This window comes from Pezoporus occidentalis, unplaced genomic scaffold (genome assembly GCF_034315485.1).
Source record: "Pezoporus occidentalis ecotype Australia unplaced genomic scaffold, CSIRO_AGI_Poc_V1 ctg129, whole genome shotgun sequence".
NCBI lineage: Eukaryota > Metazoa > Chordata > Aves > Psittaciformes > Psittacidae > Pezoporus > Pezoporus occidentalis.
The window spans coordinates 3,693,418-3,719,490 of NW_026913092.1; the positions used below are offsets into that span (position 1 = coordinate 3,693,418).

General features: G+C 35.7%; 1 protein-coding gene across 15 annotated transcripts in view; it reads right to left on the bottom strand.

The window, feature by feature from the left end:
- The window catches only part of DMD (dystrophin), a 1,213,044-nt gene that overhangs the window by 722,045 nt on the left and 464,926 nt on the right, over positions 1-26,073 (bottom strand). For all 15 annotated transcript variants that reach the window (XM_062608089.1, XM_062608087.1, XM_062608095.1 and 12 more), the window contains 6 exons: positions 25,750-25,900; positions 20,013-20,132; positions 9,981-10,082; positions 9,774-9,881; positions 6,025-6,204; positions 412-587 (listed from right to left, as the gene is read on the bottom strand). In XM_062608089.1, coding sequence (XP_062464073.1) covers positions 412-587; positions 6,025-6,204; positions 9,774-9,881; positions 9,981-10,082; positions 20,013-20,132; positions 25,750-25,900 — 837 coding nt within the window. The remainder of the gene's footprint in view (positions 1-411; positions 588-6,024; positions 6,205-9,773; positions 9,882-9,980; positions 10,083-20,012; positions 20,133-25,749; positions 25,901-26,073) is intronic.

Below are 26,073 nucleotides of genomic sequence, written 5' to 3' on the forward strand. Positions count from 1 at the left end.
GATCTCCACTACTAGTAATCTAAGTATAAAAAAAAAAAACAACAAAACACTTAAAGAATTAATAAAGATGAGAACTAATGGAATGCATCAACTTCTTCAAGCTTCAAGACTATAGTCAAGTGGAACCCCCACAATGCCATTCATAAGGACTTCTACTGACTATAATTACTATCACAGTGGTATTGGTATAATTATAAACATTTTTTTTACTGCAACATAGTTGGACGAGAAGCACAAAAATATCAATAACTCATCCTAAGTAGAAGAATGATCAATCCATATTTTAACAGAGAACAGAAATAAAATTTTAACCTCAAAAATGTATACAGCAACCTACTGCAGTCAAATGACTTTCTGCATTCTTATTCAAACTCTATCAGTATTCTTTCTCTGTCTCTTAATGATTCTCACCTCTTCCTAATTTCTGAATCCACAAGGAGTTGCCTTTTTTTGTGGGGTGGAGGTGGTGGGAGCTCCTCTTTAGCATGCTTAACCAGGATATGTTCTCTTGTGGTCACCATAGTTACAGTTTCCATTACAGTTGTCTGTGTTAGTGATGTCTGAGTGGTAGTGACAGTCTGTGAAATCTGTGAGAAGTATAAAAACAGAGGTCACACATTGCTTGAAACACTTCAGTAAAGACAGTTTAGAGTAGCAAGAGAAGATAATGAGAAACAGCTCCTATCTGATCATAGGCTGACCTTCAGAAAAAAATAACCCTATAAGCAACTCAAACCAAATTGTTTTATCCAACTCATGCTGTGTGAATAAGATATCTGCAGAAGTCAATATCAAAATCAGAAAGGATCCTAAACTGAATTAGCTCATGGCTCCCTGCAAGTCCTGATGAATGAAGACAAGAAATGGTCAGTTTAGTGAGGGAAATAAATAATAGCAAATACATAAAATGTTACTATTTGAGTTAGTCTGCCTCCATTCTGAAAATATATTTCTTGAGAAGCGATAAAAGCATGGTAATGGAACTAAATAACCAATTATTACTTTTACCATCTATAACAATTTTTAAACTAGAAGGTAATTAATCACAACCTACTTGCGAAAAAGGGCAGCTAGCTTACTGTCAGGGAATCTTAAATCAGAAAACATGCACTAGAAGGCAAATTAATTTGCATCATTTTATTCCGTAATTAAAAAAATGTTAAGGGGTCATAAAAGATACAAATACACATAATATGTAACCCTGTAACCGGCAATCTAATGCATTTAACTTTATGCACTTAGTAATATGAAAACAACCCCTTCATAGAGTTCAGACATATTAAAAAAAAAAAAAAAAAAATTTTTAGAAATATTTTCAGTTCATATCTGTTTGAAAGATACTGGTTGTATTTCTATGGCCCATTAATATTTATTTCCATATAACACCAAACTACAACCTTCCCACTTGAATGTGGGCAGCTGCTCTTAAGTCCCTTAACTAATGAGAAACAGGTCACTTCAGTTTTCGGTTCTGTCATAGGATGCCTCATTTCTCAAAATGCTCTAGTTACAGCTCCAGTAATCACATTACAGTTTAGGGGCAGTGAAATGAAAAATAAAAGGAGAAAGTTATATCAGGAGCAGAAAATGCTGTGCATCAGAAGAGCTCTGCTTCTTTGCTTATTGTCAATGGGCAAGAGTTAGAAAAACTTTCCAATTCAATGAGAAGAATGTCTGTATCTAAAATTCCATGAAACTATATATGCATACATAAATTATCTATTATTTCTTGTACCAGAAATTCAGTAAGAGAAATGAGTTTTATTGAGACATTAATGGTTCTATAAACAATGGAGAAGAGGCATACCAGGTAATTAACTACAACACCTTTACCATGATGCTTTCTTATATTTAAAAGAATAGACTGACAAGGAAGGGGGTATACTGTTAGCAACCAGCCTCTTCTCAACAGGTGACATCAGTAAAGGCAAAAAAAAAAAAAAAAAAGCAAATCAAAAACCCAAACCAAACCAACCAACCAAAAAAAAAAAAAATAAACCCACCCTGAATTCACGCCAACACTACCAAATTTTTCACATGGTCTTCTAAACAGAAAAGTTTTCCTGATCTTTGTCCAGTCTGCCAATGGAAGACCATTACCACTGTCTTTCTTGCTTAGGCAGTCTTTCTTAGGCAGTCTTTCTTACTTTGAGTAGTCAGCTCAAAACTATGCTCAGAGATAGAAACGACTAGCTGTCTAGTCTTAAAAGCAGAATCAGGACTACTCAGAAGACTACAAAATTAAGAATCAGAGGAGAATTTTTTTTTTTTTTTTAAATCTCTGGATTAATAATGTCAATTGGCATAAGCTGCTTGTGAACTGCAGGGACTTAGCTAAACACATGAATTACATAAATTCTTTGGAAAAGAAAAACACCCAGTTGACTTTTTAATCACTACAGTAGTAAGTATTAATACTCTTGGTTGAGTTCCGTCAATGTATTGACTGATATCTTAATCCACAGAAATAATGACAATATTAAGTAAACATTTCCATGCAATTTTAATAAAAAAAAATATTTAATCAAAATAATACAGCATCTTTTTCAATTTTCTTTTAGTAAGGGAGGGGAAGAAAGGAAAAGAAAATTACAGCTTTTGATGTCTGTGGTTCTGTCAAATTTGAGGGTAACACCTGCTGTAATCTTTTCCTGAGCTGACTCTGTTCCTAAGATCATTCCAAATAATTCTCGGCTCCTTATATGCAGTTTTGGGTAGAGTTTCCGTTCCTCTCACAAAATTCTTATCTTGAGGTCATAGACTGTTATGTTTCCATTTGCCAATCAACACCAGGGCACAATTTACATTAAAGAAAGTGTAAAACACAATAAACCACAGCTAGGGCTCTGTAGGAATCATCTGCAGTGTACTACCAATTACACAGGAGTAACAGTAACAGTTTCAGCTGGTGATTGGGAGCTATGCTTCAAAAGTAGGTAGCGCAATTACCATATGCTTAGAGCAGTCAAGTCATGATGGGGGGGGTATGGGGGGTAATGATTTACATGTCAAAACAGTAAAGAAGTACTTTTCATGCTTAATCAACAGGAGTGGAGGTTAAATACTACATACTTCAAAAGGAAAACAGAGATGTGAATTTGAAGTTCATAATCACTCTAATTAGAGACTGGGTAAGACTAAAAGGTACTGACAATTACACTGCAATGTAACTCTGCAAGCTGAAGTTGGTTCACATATAAAGAGTGCACACAGTTCAGTCGGTAAAGGACAATCCTTAAAAATATATGCGGGTACAAGAAATGAAGTGACTTCTAATAGCTTTCTTGGTGAAAAAACGCACCAACCCACCACCCAAATCTAATCACTGAAGTGTGTGTTTCATGTATTATTCAAAGATGGTCCAAATAATGACAGTATCATTTCCTCATCCCTCTCAGTTCCTGACAAGCAAATATGAATCTGAGAAGGGGTGATGCAGACTAGGCCTTACACCACTAGAAAATAATATGGAAAGCACTATGGTGACTCAGAAAGCTGCACATTAAAAGGCTTTCAAAATACAATGCTTGCCTTCAGTTTCACATCAGCAAGCTCATCTTAAAAACATGTAAAAACTCATCACTTTTTGGAGTGGACAAATTTAAATCTTTTTCATCATCTACAGGCAAATGTATGTACAATGTGTGTATAGCACTTCAGTAGTTTTATGTCATTTTATTTCTCTTTTATATGGCAGCCTACCTTTAATGTCCTTGATTTCACTGTGTAGTCAATGAAGGAAAGTTGACTTTTTCACAATGAGGACAAACTGATTTTAGAGGTCTCTCTCCCCTCCCCTTTGGCATCCACTCATTTGTAGCAGAAGCTTCAGCCATGAGTTCTGATTTAATGCTTAAATTCAGCAGTAATGAATTCAGCTAAATATGGGAGGACTCACATTCTACTTTTCCTTTGGGATGTATAACTGCCTCCTGTGCCTAGCTGGAAAATCAGCTTTGAACTGAGGCTGAGGTTGTCTCTTCCATTTAATTTCTTATTTTCTCAACAAGTTAACCATTCAGTGACACTTTAGTAGAGAGGGAAGAGAAATAACTAACGACAAAAATGTAGTTATGAAGGTACTATAAGAATTATTAACCATAGAATCACTCAGGTTTGAAAGGACTTTTAAGATCATCAAGTCCAACCATTCACTTAGCACTGCCAAGTGTACTACTAAATCAATGACCTAAAGTCAATTTTGAAGTAAATATCTAAGAGTGGTTAATAAAATGTGCATTTTCTAATAGATATTAGTGAAACATGTTGCATTTGACACATTTTTCCAATTTCCAATTAGGATATACCTAAACTGTGTAACAGTGTCTTAGGAAATGATCTTTCAGTTAGAACGTGCAACATCTTTGGAACGTGAAGCAATATGCCCACAACAGCATCTTCTCCTTGGAGGAAAAGCTTATCAACTGAAGTGTGCTGCTATAAGACAGTTACACTGTTTGGGGAAGCCAAAGCATTTCCTACCTGTGCTGCTCTATGATGCATGGATGCACGGCCGGACATTGCTCACTTCATCTTTTCTGCAACCTAAGTTCCATTTTCAAAACTAGTATCTGCTTTTAAGACCAATCAACAATCTAAATAACTCTTGAACACTTTGGAGTGATTTACTAAATTCTTCAAATCATGTGACCCTAGGCATCCCAAATTCAAAACACATCTCTGGATTTTCCTCCGCATTGAAATAACAGGTTTCCTACAGCAAATACACAACTGTTAAATCTAATTTTCAATTGTTATAAATGCTATATAGCACATACTAGTTTTGCTTTCCGTTACGAGGTGAAATTGTACCCTTTCCACTTTTTCTCCTCTTCTGTTCTCCCAAACTGATTTTTCCAACTTCAGCTACACAAAAACTGTATCACAGAGCAAACTAGAAGATTAAAGCTTGAGTTGGAAGCAAGGTTATTGAGAAGTATTTGGATCACTATGGGAAGTATAGCAGCTTTCATTTAATTAGGCAAACAGAAGTTCGTAGAAGGATTAGTATATAGCAACAAAAAACTGCAGTATGGTCAAGCAAATTGAATCAAACTGTCCAGACTATTAGAGTCCCTCTAGGAACAGGACGGAGGAGTGTGCAGTGACATTCTGTTTTATGTTATCATTAAAAAGTCTTAATGTCCATTTCACCAGTCATGAAATGATTGCACAGAAATAATGAGATAATATAACAGAAAAATGTGAGATGATTTGAGTTTAAATACAATAACAAAGAGATGCTGTCAGTTGACTTGAAAAAATAAATGGGTATGTTTTGTGGTACTACAGCAGAGAACACCAGAGCCCTGATTTTTGTTATCTGATTTAAAAATGTGAAACTTTAAAACTTGATTTTTATTTTTTTTTTTTTTTTATTTTTATACATATGCTACGGTTAACATAAAGGAGCTGGGTAAAATAATAGCAAATTATATTCTTCTTTCACTGGCATTTGGGCTACATGTATAGATTGATCTATTTTCCACAAAAAAAAACCCAAACTTCTCTTTTTATGGCCTCTCTTTTTAACCTGTAAATCAGCATAACATGAGAAGTAAAAAAGTAATCTATTTTGAACTTTCACTATTGACAAGAAATTAAAAATAATTTCTCTTTAACTAGCAAATAGCACTTACACTAATTTCAGACCAACTGCTATTCTGCAGAGACAGCCATAAAAATATTACATTTGAAGTGACCAACTATTAGAGGTTAAAAAAATAATACTGGAAAGAGTATTTACATTATGGATTGTGTCACTCCTGAAACCACAGTTAACAAACCAAGAAACTAGTCAACACTATAAAGAAAGATCAAAATCTAAAGCAATATTTGAAATTCTGGAAAGTTGTATTTACAGTTGTATTACAGTGCCCTAAAAATAAAGTATGTCTTAAGCAAGCATGCAGAGAAAAAAAAAACAACAGAACAATATGATAAACAGCACCAATGCTACTTCAAGCATTTGACTAGCAAAGGATTTGACTGCCACCAAGTGACAAAATTATGGTTTTAACATACCTGTTTAGAGTAGCTCTCCACCTTCTGTACAAGGCTCTCCCAGCGCTGGGCAAAATTTTCAAGACGACTTTCCAGCTTTTGAGCCACTGCTTTATTTTTCACAGCTACAAGGAGGTCTTGGCTGAGTGACTTCAGCTTACCCATCATTTGCCTTTTCATTTCTAGATCTCCTTTTAGGATCTGTTAAAGAAAGTAACAGCAGGAAGAACAGTAATTTATACATAAAAAACAAACAACCCAACAAAATCAAACCAAACCAACCCAACAAACCTAGAAGAAAATTCCAAAAGAGAGCATCATAAACACTGAAAATGGGTAGGGGTATTACTTAGAAACTCCTATACTTCCATGCTGTTAGCGTAAAAACTGCTGTCAGAGCTGACATGTTGGAATGAACACACTGCACTTCACAAAACAGTATAACATGACAGGTGGAGCAACCCCAGACATCTCAGCATGCCTCAGGTGGCAACGTAAATCAGAAAGCTAACAGCTGTGTGACGTTAATAACCTTAAAACTGTACTAATGTTAACAACTACATCAACATTTCAAAAAATTTCTTTAAAGTTTTGTTGTACTTTGTAATATATTGGGTATTAAGACTCACTGGGAAAAAATGCTAATACCTAAAATACTGATAAGCAAAAAAATGCACAATTTACAAATCTGCAAGAAAATAAATTGTACTGTTTGCTTTACCAAACTACTAAATAACTCAGTCATAACTTATGTCAAGTGCATACTGTAAACTCCAATATTTCAATATTGTAAAGTGGTTTCCTTATTTTTTGGTAATGTGCTTCTACTAGTTGTTTTGTACTTTTGTACTTTTTCAGTAAATCTCAACGTGTTACAAAAAAGAGGAACGTCATCACCTTCATTTTACAGTTTGTAAAACTTAGGCGCGGACATGAAAGCAACTTAACAAACATGTGCCATAAATGACAGTAAAATTTCACCTCACCCTGTTCATTTACATTCTACATTCTCAGTGCATCACAAACTCATGCTCTGTCACCCTTTTTTTGCCTTGCGTAGGAATTACAGTGACATTTATAGTGACACTGAATAAACAGTAGGTGGAAAATTAGAAATAAAACCAAACCAAAACAAATCAAAATGAAGCACAGTTGTTTTAAAGAACTATTTTCAGAACTAGAGCAACTACCCATCAACATGAGGGAAAAAGAAGTCAGTAGTAATACATGCACAAATTATTAAGGCCTAAACAGTTTTTCTGACCTTTAGACTAAGTAGATCCCAGTAGAGAGTTAATGACAAAAGAGATAAATTTTCACATGCAACTACTGAAATCCTCTGAAACAAGCCATGTGAGATCATTAAAACACAAGAATTTCTTGCAAAAAAGTTTTATCTGAAAAAAAAACTTACAAATAGATATTGTGGGTACAGCATATAAATGAAGAGAAAATCTAACTGATTTGATACCAATTTCCACACAACATTAGAACTGCATGAAGTTTTATACTGATTAAAAATGTGTTCTACTTATTCATTTCAATAAAGAATGAAAACATTACTGCTAAAGCTGACAGAAAAGGAGGGACACCAGTACTGGGTTTACACAGCAAGGATTTGGTAGCAGGAGGACTGCAGCTGTAGCATCTGTGAAAAGACACCAGGGGCTACTGCCACACTGGATAGAACCAATTCCAGATGCCTCCAAAAGAGACCTACTGCCCCCACAGTGGAGCCCATCAGTGACTCCAGTGGTGCCTCTGCAATGATTTCATCAAGAAAGGGTAAAACCTGCTGTGCAGAAGCTTTGAGATAGAGGAGTGAGAAAAAATGTGACAGAAAGAGCTCTGTAGACACCAGTCAATGAGGAAGGAGAGGAAGGAGAGGAAGCAGATGCTCTAAGAGCCAGAGCTGAAATTCCCCTGCAGCTCGTGGTGCAGACCATGGTGAGGTAAGCTGTGCCCTGCAGCCCACAGAAGTCCATGGTGGAGAAGACATCCACCTGCAGCCCATGGAGGACCCCACACCAGAGCAGGTGGATGTGCCTGAAGGAAGCTGTGACCCTGTGGAGAACCTGTGCTGGAGCAGGCTCCTGGCAGGACCTGGGGTGCTGTGGAGAGGGGCCCACACTGGAGCAGGTTTGCTGGCAGGACTTGTGATCCCACAGGGGACCCAGACTGCAGTAGTGTTCCTGAAGGACTGCACCCCGTGGAAAGGACCCATGCTGCTCTCTTCCATGGGTAGGACCACATGCTGGAGCAGGGAAACGGTGTGAAGAGGAAGTTGCAGCAAAGTGTTATAAACTGACTGCAACCCCCATTCTCTATTGCCCTGTGACACCTAAGTCATGAGTGAAGTTGAGCCTGGGAAGAAGGGAGGGATAAGAAGGTGGTTTAAGATTGCTCTTATTTCTCATTATCCTACTCTGATTTAGTGGGCAATAAATAAGATTATGCTAACAACCATACTTCCAGGTTTTGAATTTTGGAAAAAAAAAAGAAGTCAACAAATATTAACTTCTTTATCATTCCATAAATCAACAAGGATATTTACCACTAATTTTGGACCACCTACAAGGTAAGACTTAAACAATCAAGCTGTAAGAATTCTAATTAAAAAAACCCCACAACTTTAATATTTGTATATGTGAGGACAAAATAGAGTAGATTTTAAAAGCCAGTTACTTAAACTTCAGAAACATCATGGTATTTTTATATTGGCCAAAAGCCAAAATGTTTCTAGTTTTAATGCAGAAGGATGAGAAGGACATAAATTCTAGAATTATTTTTAAAAATCTAAGGTTGAGCTTACTGTATAACCAAATAATTAATAATAAATTGAGAATTGTTCATGCCTGAAAATTCTACTATGTAAAGTGTAAAATCAAGTCTTGAAATAATGCCTAGGACACTTCCTTCCCTCCACCATTTTACAAGAAATAATAATAGTTCTCTTCAAACAGATTGCTAAAGAAGTTCCTATTTACAGCAATAATAAATTACCTATTTTAACAAAAGCACAGACATGAGTGTTTCCTTTCCTCTAAATGTATAAACAGCCATTGCTATGTAAAACAATAGCACATACTGTACCATTTCCTTTACAAATGTCCTAATGCTATATAAATATTTCGAAGTCTAGGCTGGGAGTTTTCCACCTCTACCAGCACAGGGACTTTCTAGGCCACTCAGATGCCTTGCTTCCATAGACAATGCATAGTGAAGTATTTTTTGAAGAGTGAGGTAGCGAACGTGTTGAAAAGGGTACATTTTGCATACGTAAACAGAATCCCAAAATACAGTTGAATTATAGTTGTAAAGTAACACTAATGTCAGCATTTCACAACTTTTGAATATGTAGCTTTTTCAAGTTCAAGGAATGCATAAAAGGTTTTGATGTATGATGAGTGCTTAGTCATATGCATATGTCTTTGTAAATATACATATATAATCAGTCACACACAATATATACAGTAATAGTAACAACAAAGAAACCTTCAGTACAAAAGCATACATAATTTTAAGACACCCAAATGCTACTTCAGTTCATAAACTTTTGACAGCCAAGGAAAATATCTGTATCTATTGTCTCCTTTATCAGCAAGGCCATGGGCCAACATATTCCATCAACATGAGAATGTCCATTCTTAAAGTATGAAAGAGCTATTCTGCTAAACCACATATTGACTGGGAGTGGGAGAAAGCCACATGTAGTCAGACTTATAAATAAGAAAGTTGAACATAAAATAAGAGAATGAAAAAATACATACAGCTAATTTGCGTAGACTGGTCAGTGTTTCATTTTGATCTTTAAAGCCAGTTGTATGAATTTCTCTCACAGCATCCTCTTTCTCAGTAAGCCATGCATCAAAAAGGCACTGAAAGAAAAATGAAGAGAATTAAAAGGCTTTGGTTAGGCCTTTCCTTGTGCAATTTTTTGAAGGGCATGCCAACTTATAACTGTTAAAACTACTCACTTGCTCTTCTGCAAAGTGCTGCCATTTACGTAGAATATCCTGCAAAAGGACCCATCGTTCTTCTGTCCATCTGCAGATGGCTGCCCACCGGTTTCCAAAGCGCTAGAAAAAAAGAAACACACAACAGATGTTTGCATTTTTTATTATTTTTTTTTTTTTAATGAAGCAATCTGATTTTCCTATGGCATTACAAATTTTTCTTAAAACTTTTCCCTAATTCACTTTTTACAGTCTTAAGCCCTCAAAATATGTTGCATGCCACACTGAAAAGGATCTTATCACCATTTGAAACAAACAAAAAAAATAAATGGAGAGACTAGGAAAAGCAACAGAGGCAACAGCTGAGAATTTTAATACTAATCTACAGATACAGTTTTCTATTAAGTCTCTTGATACTACACACTCAGAAACCCCCTCAGTTTCAAAACTTTACAATGCCAAAAACATAACTCCTTGAAACATAATTATAGTGGCCCAAAGATGTAATCAAAGCAAAGTATCTCGTTCTTAAATTGCACCATCAGTGTGGTTGATATAAGTTCTTAACTGTTTTAAAATATCGCATTAAAAAACCCCTTCACCTTATAAACTAACCAACACAATCTCAGTGAGGTTTCCCAGATATTCGTAGCGTATGCTACTACATAAATTTTAGAATTACACAAAACACTACCTTGTTACCTCTCCCTTATCTTAGTTGAAATCAAGCATTACTTTATTTCAATTTCCTATTACCCTTTATTAAAAAATGCCTAAGACATATGATGAGCTTTAATAATGCTGTGATGGTGTCACATGCCATAAAACTTTTATTGCAACAATTTACAATTATTTAATTACCCATGAGCACTCTATGCAAATTATTCAGCTGCTCCCAAATAAAAACCCCTATAAAATCTACAAAATATTCTATACTACTGCATTCTAATTTTTCCCTCTACTTCGAACGCATGCTTTGACAAAAAGTTTATAATTCATATTTATTTGCTTGATAATTCTCCCTTATAATTAGAGATATTTTATGATACTGTATTTTTACATATTTTTCATAGGATTGTAATTTAAGTTTAGCAAAAAATTCAGCTAAAATTAGCATCCAAATGGTAGATTTTAAAAGCAAGGGATTAATATTCAGACTGTATTTTCTACCAGGAATGAAATAATTCAATTTTGCACTCCCTAGAAAATGAGACGTAAAATTTCAGGATGCCATTTGAATTTGTCACTTTATCGATTTTATGTCAAAGCAAAAAGTTAGCAGCTACCATGTTTATCATTTAGTGGACATTAAACCCATAAAAATCTTGCAGACTAAAGAGGCTCCTGCCATGCCATTAGTTATATAATATTAGATATTGGTTCAATTTAGAAAAAATGAAAACTATCTTTAATCAAAGAGCATAATAATGCTAACTTAAAAATATGCCAATTCTTAAACAGCACAAATACATTAATACAGAGAAATATTCCTCCCCAGTCACTTACTGCATAATTACAAAGTAGGTTTTGAGAAAGCTGCTTTGTTTGCCTTTTTCAGGCTTAATAATAGGACCATGGTTTCGGTATATATTTGGAATTATGTATTGTATATTTGCATTCTTTCCTAATTAGATCTAGATAAAAGCCAAGCAATTTTGTAAATCTAAGAATGTGATTTCACATTAAAATCATGTTTAGTATTAGTGTTTGCTTGCCATGAACCATAATGTTATCAAAGATAACCAACAGATGCTTCTAATCTGAACCCTGATCTGAGACTCTGTCTTTCCTAATAATTCCAACAATTCAGGATAATTATGATTAGTTATCTACTCAGAAACACTGTACATGATTCAACAAAGTCGTAAGTGGCTTCTTCTTGTCGCTAAACAAGGTCCAAGTCTAAGTACTAGATTTTCCCTATATGCCTTTTCTTCCCACCACCAGAGAAGAAGAATCTCTTAATTGCTAAAATTCTATTTATACAGATAGTGAGGTGAATCACATTTGGCTGTTTGGGTGCTCATTTTACACAGAAGCTTATGGACACTAATTATGTACTACATTCAAAAAATACACTTACAGTTCAAGAATTTACAAATTATCCCAAAGTTAAGCAGCAAAGCTTTTGGTACACTGGATTTAGATTAATGTTTCTGGAAAAACCTTTTAATGACCAGAGTCTCTCCATTGGTAATGCAGGCGTAGATCAGAATAAATGACACTGTGCACATCTAAGCAGTATTTCTTACCTACCTGAAATTTTTAATTCTCATATAAGCCGAATACAGAGTCTCTGACAAGAAAAAATGTAATTAAAAAAGGATAGACTTTAACAGACTTTCATAGACTCTACATTCTTAAAGAACTTCATTCTTACAGTATGCAACACCAAGAATTATGCAAGCTCTTGCATCTTTATATCCAATCTGGACGCTTTTAAGATTCAATTAGACAGGGTGCTAGAACATCTAGTCTAGGTCATGCCATTTCCAGAAAGGTTGGACCAGATGATCCTGGAGGTCCTGCCCAACCTGGTACTCTATGATTGTTCTCCAACTTGCAAAGGGACTTACATAATAGATACATATTATATCTATATATGCATGGATTCAGAGGAAAACTTTGTGGAAAGATATACTAATCCACAAAAACAAATATCAAACCACTGATTACTAATTCAATAATAATTCCTTAATTATTATTATTCATTTATCAACTAATTACATGGGATGGATAATATATTTTAGATAAACTGAAAAAAAATAGATTTAAACAGATAAGATTTTTTCTTTTCTTTTTAATCACTTTCCAAATACTGGTTAAAGAGTATAAATATTTCATTTTCTAAACTCTGTTCAAGAAAAACACCCTAAGTATTCTCTATTAGAACATGAAGTAAACCAAAAATTTTGGTACTGCCCCATGCAATACAACACCACATTAGATACTTAAGTAGGAATGCCTACAAAGTCCAGCCTGGTTTGAGCTACAGAATCATTCCTGGGATCATTAAAGTTACACATAACAAGGCTCCTTTTCTATCACTAACTGCAATAGAGTACAGTTCTGTATGAATACATACCTTAGTAACTGCCCATAAATTACACCATCATACGTAATGAATGTTCTCGTAACTGGCATACAATCATCATTTACCATGATGTCTATGACTGCAATAGCAACAGGCATTCACAGAGATGAACTGTCACTTTTCTCTGTTACTTAATTTCTCTATGTGTCTGCATACTGTATTTGAATACTTAAATTTAAGTTATGCTAATCATAGTCTAAGCCTCAAACTCAATTCTGCATCTTTCATGTTTATGCTACTTCAGACATATTGTATGCTTTTGATGGCTTATAAATAAATCAGTAAATCTTTTACTGATAAGCATTTTATAAAAATTCTCATACCTGAATTAATTTTTCCATACCTCACATTCAAGCAGCTGACTTTTCTTAACAGTTCTCATAAAGAAATAGTTTTCTTTCAATATCTGCAGTAACATCTTCATCAACTTGCCTTTATCACTATGATATACCTTGAAAAATACTTTTTGCTTGCTCATTCAGAAAACACCAAAACCTCAAGAGTACAAGATCAAATACCTGGCTCTGCATTTGCTCTAAGAAATGCATTGATATGCATACTGAAAAACTTTTGTAGAGTCAATTCAAAATACTACTTTCTGCATATGATTTCAAAGAGCCAAAACCCCTACCTTTAAAAGTTTCACAAGACACTTTATTTTAATAAAGTGAGTAAAATGACTAAGTAACTGCACTGATAAAAGGGTTGATAGAGTGACCTGCCTGAAACCTGTTATTTCTCATGAGAGATGATAACAACCATGACACTAAGAAACACTGTTTGGTCGAATAGGTTTAAGAAACACAGTTTCAAGTCAGAAATACCATGTCAGGACTGTTTATTTGTAAAGCAGTTATTGACTACTAAATCATATGGTGCTCAACGTTATCTCCTTATTCACATCAAATAGTGGTTGATGCTGTAAGTAGTCTGTGTGGTGCCCAGAAACTCAGACTGCACCAATGGTTTTGCTCCCAACATCTGAAAAAACAATCTCCAGAGAAACTGACTGAATCCAGTCTGAAAAGTAAAATGCCTTCCTGCTCCCTCAAAATTCCTCTTTTTACAGCCCTCTCTGGATTTTTCCAAGAAACCTGCATGTAAAAAAAAACTTTTTTTTTTTTTTCTATTTTCAGAGGGCTTTGAAAGAATACTTTTTAAGACTACCAGAAATAGAAGATAAAATATTCCTTGTCTGCAAAAAGGTCTAACTCGGGGAACATGAGAACAGAAGAAACTGAGTAAAACTAACACAACTCTTGGGAATACTGGAGTGAATATACAAAAAGTTAAAGAATATGCCTCAAGTCTGCAACTAATAGAATAGTTTTATTGAAAGATGTTTTTCTAACAAGATAAGGCTATTCACTTTTTAAAGTAAGGAGGAATAGCTGAAATATACTTTTGTCCATATATAATATCAGTTTTTTTTTAAAAAGGCATATATAGCACATTCATAGAATTTCTCCCATGTAGCAATAAGTGCCCCTTAGTAAGTCTGCAAATGACACCGAGCTGTGGGGGAGTGTTGATCTGCTGGAGGGTAGGAAGGCTCTACAGAGGGATCTGGATGGGTTGGATTGAAGGGCCAAGGCCAGGTGTATGAGGTTCAACAAGGCAAAGTGCAGCGTCCTGCACTTGGGTCACAATCACCCCATGCAATGCTACAGGCTTGGGGAAGAGTGGCTTCAAAAATGTGCAGCGGAAAATGACATGGGGGTGCTGGTCAACAGTCAGCTGAACATGAGCCAACAGTGCGCCCAGGTAGCCAAGAAGGCCAGTGGCATCCGAGCTTATATCAGAAATAGTGTGGCCAGCAGGACTAGGGAAGTGACTGGCCCCCTGTACTTGGCACTGGTAAGGCTGCACCTGGAATACTGGGCTCAGTTCTAAGCCCCTCACTACCAGAGACACATTGAGTTGCTGGAGTAGATCCAGAGAAGGTCAGCGAAGCTGGTGAAGGGTCTGGAGCACAAGTCTGATGAGGAACAGCAGAGGGAACTGAGGTTGTTCAAGCTGAAGAAAATGAGGCTCAAGGGAGACCTTATAACTCTCTACAACTGCCTGAAAGGAGGTTGTAGTGAAGTAGGGTTTGGTCACTTCTCCCAAGTAACAAGTGAGAGGACATGAAGAAATGGCCTCAAATGGCCTCAAATGGCCCGGGGAGATTTAGATTGGACATTAGGAAAAAATTTCTTTACCGACAGGGTTGACAAGCATTGGAACAGATTGCCCAGGGAATCGCTGGCATCACTACCCCTGGAGGTATTTAAAAGACGCGTGGATGTGGCATTTACGGACATGGCTCAGTGGTGGACTTGGTAGTGCAAGGTTAATGGTTGGACTCAGTGACCTTAAAAGTCTTTCCCAACGTAAACAATCCTATGATTAAGAAGCATTTCTTTACTTAGAGGGTGGTCTAACACTGTAACAGGCTCGCTAGAGAGGTGGTTGATACCCCAAGCCTGTCAGTGTTTAAGAGGCATTTGGACAATGCACTTAACAACATGCTTTCATTTGGTCAACCCTGAACTGGTCAGGCAGTTGGACTAGATGATCCTTGTTAAGTGTCTTCCAACTGAAATAGTCTATTCTATCCTTTAACATTCCTCACTCCTTTTGAACATATTTTTACAAGAACTACCCATACATCTTCTTCAATCAAATGGAAGTACCCTGAACAATATGAATATATCACAGAGAGTGTAAATTACAGTCTCAAGCTCCCTTCCCTCAGCATGATAAAAAGCCATCAGGAGCAGTTGATACATTTAATGTAGATCTCTTTCCAGCACAGGCTCGGATCCCTGAAGCCTGGGAAGGCTCTAATTTAAGATAGCCTGCAGGAATCCTTAAGGGACCTGTTGTATGCTAGATATAATTAGAGAAAATATCCCTGCGTTAATAGGTTCTGTATGTCATCCAGCTATTTGTCTGGGCTCATGATAATTTCCCACATTTTCACCTGAGAAATTAGTCAGACTATGGCAAAAGATTAGGTTCTGTAGTCCTCTGATTTTGAAGCACTATATATAGATTTGAGACTCACTCAGTAGCTGCCTTTGGTAAGTGTCTGGATTGAGTCTAATACGGGTTTAGGAGTTATAAGTCTAAATAGCAAGTTCTCAGCAGCAACATAAACAGACAGAGCTTCACGACACTGATATGTCAAGTAGCTAATGTTATGTAAAGTTAGTTTTAATACTTACACTCACCAATGCTAGCTGTAATCTCTCAGACTACCTTAGTACAATATCTGTTTATAAGTACTGTAATTGTGTTTACTTTTATTTTTCCTAGAAAGGTTAAGTTTTCTATGGATAATTTGTTTCAGGAGACACTTTCGGTTTCCATGTTCTGTGCCATTAACTCACTTTTTTTTCTTTTTTTTTTGTTTTGGCATATGTAATAAATCTTAAGAGCTTTTTGGCATATGCAATAAAACTTAAGAGCTTCTATAACATTCATTTGAAGCCTGAAGCCAGTGTAGATTCTTGTCATCCTGTTGAGACTTGAAATCTGTAAATGACCTCTTTATGGCTTTTAAAATTGTTTAATATATATTAATGCATAAATATATGCATTATACACATATATATTTTGATATATTAAAATATTTCAGGAATCACCATCTCAAAAAGATATTGAAAAAGAAAGGAATAACTGAACTCGCTTGGAAAATGCAGTCTTGATTATTACGTAACAATAACTGTTCTCTTTCTTCTAGATCTGATCCTGATCAATATCTCACTCAGGCAGTCTTATTAAGCAGTTTTGTCTGATGGTGCATGCTCTTGTTTGGTTCTATTTTTCAGTGTCAGACTGGCAGATACATAATCAAGCTTAGAACTTGGCTTCATTGTGCTTTTTGTCGAATGCTCCAATGGTTGTGCCTGCCAGAACATTGTGTCTTCCATGCTTATATTCCAATTGCAAGTGACATTGTCCTGGGTTCAGCTGTAGCAGCCATTTTTCTCCTTCTTATTAGCTGGTGCAGCGCTGTGTTTTTTGACTTTCAGCCTGGGAACAACGCTGATAACACCGATGCTTTTAGTTTTTCCTAAGTAATGTTTACTCTGACCAAGGACTTTCTGAGTCTCATGATCTGCCAGTAAGGAGGAGCACGAGAAGCCGTGAGGAAGCAGAGACAGGACACCTGACCCAAACTAGCCAAAGGGGTATTCCATACCACAGCACATCATGCCCAGTATATAAACTGGGGGGAGTTACCTGGAAACCTGGAAGGACCAGATTGCTGCTTGGGTCAGGCTGGGTATCAGTCAGCGGGGTGAAGAGTGGTTGTATTCTCTTCCCTTGTTATTTCCCTTATCATTATTATTATTATTGGTGGTAGCAATAGCGGTTTTGTGTTATACCTTAGTTACTAAACTGTTCTTATCTCAGCCTGTGGGAGTTACATTCTTTTGATTCTCCTTCCCATCCCTCCAGGAGCAGACGGAGAAAGAAGAGGGGAAATGAGCAACTGGCTGCATGGTTCTGAGTTACCATCTGGGCTTAAACCATGACAGACATGAATTGAAAATAACTGAAAATCCAACCTATCTTTCTGTACACCAAAAAAAAAAGTAGATGTAACATTTTGCAAGAAGAGTAGGTGGGTTACAGTAACTTAGTTCTTCTGGGCATAAATATACGAATGCCCAAGCAGAGGTCAGTGATGAGTTGCATTCCTCAGACATTGGTGTTGGGACTGGCACTAACATCTTTGTCAGCAACACGGACAGTGGGATTGGGTGCACCCTCAGCAAGTTCGCTGACAACACCAAGCTGTATGCTGCTGTCCACTGGAGGGAAGGGATGTCATCCAGAGGGACATGGACATGCTTGAGAGGTGGGCCAGTGCAAACCTCATGAATTTTGACAAGGGCAAGTACAGAGTCCTGCACCTGAGGCAGGGCAATCCCAATAATAAATACAGGCTGGGCAGAGGCTGGATTGAGAGCAGCCCTGAAGAGTAGGAGATGGGGGCTTTGGCTTTCAAAAAGTTCAACATAAACTGGAGGTGTATGCTTGTAGCCCAGAAAGCCAACTGTCTCCTGGGCTGCATCAAAAGGAGTGTGACCAGCAGTCAAGGGAGGTGATTCTGCCCCTCTACTCTGCTCTTGTGAGACCCCACCTGCAGTACTGTGTTCAGTTCTGGGATCCCCAACGTAAGAAAGACATGGAGCTGTTAGAATGAGTCCAGAGGAGGGTCATGAGGATGATCAGGGGCATCGAGCACCTCTCCTATGAAGACAGGCTGAAAGAGTTGGGATGCTTCAGCCTGCAGAAGTGAAGGTTCAGGGGAGACCTTCTAGCAGTCTTCCAACAAGGTTAAGTCTGGACTGAGCAGGTACACTACAGTTCTGCCATACTGTCTGAGTGACTAAAAAGCTGCAGCAAAGAAAACTGAGACTTACTTTTCAAGTGTCAGTGCTCAGCATCTTAGTCAAACATTTACTGCCTACTCTGAATTCCGAAGTAATTATTGATTTACTGGTATCGGTACTCAAATCAGCAAGATTCAAAACAGCACACAGAACTTGTCTGTGCTTCCAGCTGAATGTATTGAAAGCTTCTTCAGATAAACCTTGGTCTTTAATGGTCTCCTTTCTGTTTACTTGGTTAATGAAGCAAAATGAAAGAAAAGTATTTTTTTCCTTCTGAAACAGATATATAGAAGAAAGCTTGGTTCTAATACTGTCATACTTCTTCAGCAGTGACCCCAGAGATCTGATCACCAACACAGGGGTATCCTTCAATATAACTCAACACTGATTATTCACTTACCTCTATTCAGAAGTTACAGCAAAAGCATTGAAATATAAGAAATGCAATAAAAGCAAATTCTTAAAGATGTGAGTGAAATACTAAACTTTCATATAGTAAAAGCTAATATTTAGCAATTTTTATAACATCTTTGCTGCTAGCTTTATCACGAATGTATTTCCAATGTGTTATTCTTTTAAGTACGCTCAAGTAATTTTATTTATAAACCAGAATATATAGAAGGTGTTTTTATGTTGATTGTTTAGTCTTTGGGTCAAAATTCAATTTAGAACACGTTTGGATTGCAAGGATGCTGCTGCTAACTTCTTCCAATTCTAGTACTCTGGAAAGCCTAGTCATATGAATTTTAAATGATAAACCATTGTAAAAAACATGTACAGTGAAGATGATATACAGTGAAACAGAAGAGACTAAGGACAGACTGAGTTGATTCTCTTAATTTCCAAGGAAACCTTTCCATGAGAAACTAATGGGAAAGAAATTATGACTTTCCTAAAAAAGAGCTTTAGAAAAAACAGTATGTTCTTAATATTTCTTGATAACCATTATTTGTCTACAAAAATATGATCCTGTAGGCATTTGCTATTTGTTTTTTCTTGTTTTTAAAAATTCCAATTTCAATTTTGTGGGACCAGCATTTCCATGAAAAGACACACGTATGCACGTTATTTAAAATGAATGTGTCTTTTGGAACTTGACACTGGATAATGACACTTCATGTTACTGTAACACCAAAATATACCACCTGTATCAAGTTTCCCATCAAAAGAATACTCTGTTCCCAATAACTCACACTCTGCTGAATCCTGTAGATTCTTACATGGAATATCCTTATCCTTAACTATAACAGAGAATCACGTTACTTCTATCAGGGCTAATGAAATACAGTTAAGAAATCAAAGACGAACACTTGTCTTTGGATAGATAAAAGAGGCAGATACTGAAGGGAACAAAAAACAAAATTAAGTTGCTCTCAGACATTTGATTTTTCCTCCAAAATACATGCATGCATCCATCTATGCAAAAGCCATGTCCTACAGAAATATTTAAGATAATCCTCAGAAACATCTTCTGAGATACACCCAATGCTACTAGTAGCTCTTCTTCAAAGTTATTAACACCTAATGCCCCTGACAGCTTTTTCTCTGAGACAGAAGTTCAGTCATTACCTGAAGCTGTTCTTCCAGTGCAGCAGTAGCTCTGTCTCCACTGTTTTCATCCACCACCACCACCATATGGGTTAGAGAATTCACCTTGACTTGTTCCTGTTCCAAATCTTCCTGAAATGCCTATAGTTAAAGCAGATGTGTTAGAAAATGTGTTCCAAATTAAGAAAATACTGTGTCTTTGGAGTCCTACTGACTGATTAACTTGCATAACTAACCAACTATGGGAACTTTAAAATCATGTTGCTGTCAGTATTAAGTAATTTAAACTTATTTTGTTGCCTTAGCACATACATGCTAACATCGGCATATTGGGCATATTCTTATTCTTTTCACAAAAATAGCTTACTGTTAACTCATTCACAAGTCCTAACCCTTGATACAATATTTCAGACAGAAAATTTGGCTTGAGAAAGCATTTGTTGAGTTGATGGAGTTGAATTACAGATATTGATATATATGGATATACATCAACATACCAAGAGCCTGCAAATTTTAAATAGCCACTGGGTTAGACTTTTGTACTTCATTTGAACATATTAATTTTATTCTTTTTTAATATGAAATATTAAAAATGGCATAGTTTGTCACTTAACAACTGCATACTATCTTCAGCTTGGCACTCCTACATAATTTAATCAAATAGGATGAAACTCAGGACATGACTCAAGATTAGGAAACACACTCAGAACCCTTGTTTCACTTAAAACAGAAACCAGGAAACAGAGAGAGGCACTTTATGATTTCTGAATGTCTGAGAAAAACTTTCTTTCCCTTTTAGCTTTGGTATCCGGTTCCAGCTGCAATAAAAGTGAGGACAATCTCTAGCTGAGAAATTGTAAACTGCTAAAAGTGAAGAAACCTCTCTCAAATCTGCACACAAATTGATATTTAAATGATTCCTAACCTTGCCAGATTTCTACAGCTCTTCAAATCTCTCTGACCCTCCCACAGTTTCACAGTAATAGATCTAATCAAGTGTTCCCTTCCTCCTCACAGCTCACAGAGAAGTGCAATGGGAAGCCTAGACATGTTTAGATGATGTTTTCTGGCATATTCATTGTACACTTACATACATCACAAAAATGAAACTTGAGGTACTATAACACCTTAGTAATACCCCCTTAGTGGGTTTCAGTATCAACTATTACCTTTTGTTGTTGTTGTTGCTCTTCTAACTTGCCATGAAAGATGGAATCCCTACTTCGCTATAGTTTGTTAACAAAACCAAAACCAGCTCAGCTTCTTTCAAGCACTAAGGAACTGAGCAGCCATACTTATTTGCTCCTTCCTTTGCTGAGATGCAGCAAGAGCACAGATGACAAAAATGGAAAGAGGAGATAAGGAAGCATTGGGATAAGGAAGCATTGGTACAGAAACTTCAAGCCACAGAGAAGGCAATATTCAATTTATTTTCTTAATTTTTGTAACCTACCTCTAGCTTTATATTTGTGTATTAATGATGATATGTGCATTTTAAACTCCCAATAGTTAACCACTGTTTTACGTTACTGGGTTCTGTGTTCTGTTACTTCAATAAGTCTTGAAAGAATTCCTCATCCCACTTCTCTGAAAAATACCCCAAGGTATCCAGAATCACATCTCGCCTGAAACACTTTTTAGGTGTCTACAAGTAGTTTCTAACCAATAGAAGAATGTGGGAAACCAAAGTCCTGGACTTTGTCCTCAATACTTCAGCAGACTGTGTCCTAGTGATTAGAACATGTATACTATCATAATTACAGTCTGAAAAATTACACGGCTAACCACATATCATAGAATCACAGATTCATAGAATGCATCATATCATCATAACATATGCCTTGTTATAATGGAAACATTTGCTGTATTACAGACTGTTTTGAATTTCACCATATCAAAAATTTTCTGCTTTTTCAAGTAGGGTATGAAGAAGAAGCCCTTGTTGACCGTTAGGTCATGCATTTTAAACCTCTTTTTCAAAATATCTTACTTTTACTTGATAATTAAAAAAAATATATATAATGTAGATAGTTTTTCATTTTCAGCCATAATCCTTGAGACAATATATTTATAAAAATCCTCATTTTTTCTGACTTTCATGCCTATGATTACCATTTGCTTCAGAGAACTAGACTATAAAACAATTCTCAAGGACTGTGAAGTACACCAAATTGTCAGAGCAGTCCTTGGAATTCAGACTTCTCAAGATTTTGTGACCTAACACTTGATCAAGAGCAGGGAGAGCAGTCATGGATCAGACGATATAACACAGCTTGCTTCCCCCAGGTTTAACCCGCTCGTTCAATTATATGACAACAAATATATTGCTCTGTGAGCCTAGAGCAAGGGAGTAGGTGACTTTTTTTTCCTGATTAATGAGTATCTGACAGATTACATTCCAGAATAAAACCGGAGTTATCAATGCTCTGCAAGTGCAGGAGTGGAAGGCATTTAGGAAGGGGGAGACACTTGCACACAGCGAAAGACAGGGTCAGGGAACTGATGAAAACATAAATTTGAGTAATATTCTAATCCCTAGATGGATTCAATTTGTCCTGAGCTGAAGGGTTGTTTTTGATAATCCAAGTGTCTATTTTTACCATGAAATTCACTGGTGACAACAGTCTGTATAGAGGAGCTTGTTGAAATAGGAATTACGGAGGCAGTCCAAGACTAGAGCAGACATTGTTCAAATCATTTAAACTGAAGTTTCTAGCGCGTTCTCCTGAACTCCTACAGATAGCAAACTTTCAGTGACTTAAAATGTAAGATGGGTTTAGATGTTGATGCATGATCACAGCAGCAACAGAAACTCATGAAACTCCACAGTTCCTTTAATTCATGTCTATCAGATAACAACTTATATGACTCCAACAATTTACTTCAAATCGAAAAAAAAACCAAACAACACCCTATCTAGGGCATCCAACTACCCAAAGACAAATCCAATATTTGAACATTTAGGAAATGTCTTATTGTACCTTATTGTACCTTTGCAACTAATTTGAACACTAACCATTTTCTATGATTTCTAAGTTCATGAAAAATAAAAAGGCTTAGGCTCCCAGAAGAAGTATCTAAGCAGCTTAGACGATTTTAGAAAGTTAGTGAAACTATTACTTCTACTAAATAAAATAATAATAATGCGGAATAATAAAATCAGTTCAATTAAAAGCACATTTTTACTCAATTATAAAATTTCTAATATAGTATTCTGCTTAGACAGCTTAATAGTACTTAGACTTTTATTGAAAAGCAGTTTATCTCCCTAAAGAAAAGATTCTTGCAACAGGAGATAAAATACATAAAATTCTGTCGCAAAGAGGAATAGTTCTTTACTGAAATGTTTGGTTATTACTATAAAATACACTGACTATGCCAGATTTCTTACCAAAACTTTGTACCATGCTAATGACATAAAACCGTCTAGAATTCCTTCAATCTAGCTCTATTTCAGTCCACCCCAAAAAAATTCTGTGCTATCAAGATATTAACCTCCTATACTACTGAACTAAGTAGCACACTGGAAAGAATATTGTGTGCTTTCTCTGGTCTCAGTGATGGGGGCCCTTCCCAATACACATTACTGATTTTTTTTTTTTCATAGGACCCAGAAGAGAAATTGAAGTGCTAGTCACAAGAATTCAAGACAAATATCATTGAGAAAAAAGCAGAATAAAAGAAATCAGATATATCATCAAAGAGGGACAGGGAACATGAAATAAACAGAGAGAAAATTAGTTACTAATGAACAGATAAAGAGGGAAAGTCAAAGTGATAATGGTAAAGAGGAGAGGGAGACAGGATGACAATAAACCAAACCTATTATCTTTGCTGAAGTCTGTTTAATATAAAACAATCATTGATCCTTATATCGTCTAACTTCTGGTTCCTCCCATCAATTTAGACAACATTGTTTCTGAGATGTCCAGAGTCAGATAAGAGTAAGGAAAAACACTGGGCTTGTTGGTTCTTTGCTTTTTTTGTTTGCTTGTTTAATAATGTAGCAATAATGTGCTATTAAAATTCCAGTGCTTTCTCCCATGTTATAGAAAGTAGCTTTGCTGCATACAATATAGAATGAAATTATCCGAAACTTTCACACAATACTTGAAGAATGGAAAACAACTTGTTCTTTGACTTATGAATGAAACAAATTATACATGCATAGAATTGTAATTGAAGTTAAAACCAAAACATTTTCTTTCCACTTTATTAGCTAAATTCTCTTTTGTACAGAAAATGGATTTGATAAGTAATACACATAAATAAATAATGTTGACTAATCCATCACATTAAGAATGAAGAACTAGCATTTGGGAGAGAGGGATTTCTGCATGTCTTCACTCAGAATATTAAAATACAAGCTAAATACCCATTTTGGCCAATATTAGAAAAAAAAAACGTAAAGAGATTGCATAAATATAGCTATTACATTTTAAATTGCTATTCAAATACAAAATGCATAGAAATAGGAATAAAGTTATTAAAGTCTTAGCACTCATGTATTCAAAAATCTTTCTGGTTTTCTTCTCTAATTACCATTCCATAATTACGCACTACCTTTTCTAAAAAAAGAAAATTTAACATCAGAATAAATGTTCAGCTACAAAACCTGCATACTGAAATGAACTGTCCCCTCACAAGGCAAGCAAAGATAGCACAAATAGCAGCAGTAGGCAGTGAATTTGAATTCTTCAGTAGCACTCCTTAATCAGAATGCAGAAAAATCATCTTTCACCCAGAAGTGGATAATGCAGTCTTTTGCAGCTCTTGATGTCTTTTTTTTTTTAAAAAAAAACCAACCTGTAAAAGCTGGTTTCAGTTCGAACTGTTTTTCAGGATGATCTGCCCACTAGAACCTGGAGTAGCACTGACACAGGCTGTCAAGCATCAAAATTTGAGATCTATCAACATACTATGGAACTGAACTGATTTGAACCACTGATGTAGAAACATTAACAGTAAATCTCCATTACCTCACACATCATCTCTGTTCTATGCTTTTCTGTGCCTCTAGATCATTATCACCATGTGTCATGGATACATATATAAAGATATATGGATACATATATAAAGATATTAAAAAATTTAAATTAATATGAAGCCAGACAATTTAATCCAGTAAATGAAACAAAGCTGTTACATAAATTACACAGTCTCTCTCATTTTAATTTTTAATTGTTTCAATTAAAGAATTGCCTTCATGGAATATAGACAAAGTTTGGCCAAATTCTCTCTTACACTTCATTTATTAGTTTCTTAGTTTTCATTAATTAAATATATTACTAAAACATATTTTCTACAGTTAGAAAATGGAACTTATTTTACAGCACTGTACAGTTAAATGTTCAGAGTCACATGAGTCCTAACAAGATCATGCAGTCTAATTATAATTACTGCATCATTGCTACTACAGCATGTAAGTAACAAACATGCAACATGCAAAAAGAACAAAACTCATTTATTAAAAAACCTGATATATTCTTACTGTACTGTGTAATGAAAGGATGTTATAGTTGTCTCACACATTCCAGCGTATTGTTTATATTTAAAAAGAAAATTATTCTTTCATATAAGGATAAAAGTCAAGGTTGTAATAAAATAACTCTACAATACCTTGTTAAGTGCATGAAAAAATCGATATTAAACCAAGACTCCATATTAATTTTCTATGTTCTAGTGTCAGAAGTAGAATTTTAAAAATGTCAAACACTCAACTTGATGTTTATGCTTTTGGAAGCATATCATACCATACCTTATGTTCTTCTACTTGATGTTTTAGGTCTTCTAGATCTGGACCTAAGGGCTCCAAATCGATTTTCTTAGTCCTTTCTTCTGTTTTTGTCAACCAGTCAGCTAACTGTGCTAGCTGCTGATTCTGCAGATCCATTAGAATTTTATGTAAACTGGAAAACAGAGAAATACTCTTTCAAATTTACATAGGAAAGAAAACAACAGGTGGAAATATCTGTTCTTTATACTTTTAACTGATTTTCATGAAGCTACATCTCAAACCAGGATTTAAAAAAATATACTTTCAAATAGGTAACTAGATGAAACATATTTTAAATTAGGCAAA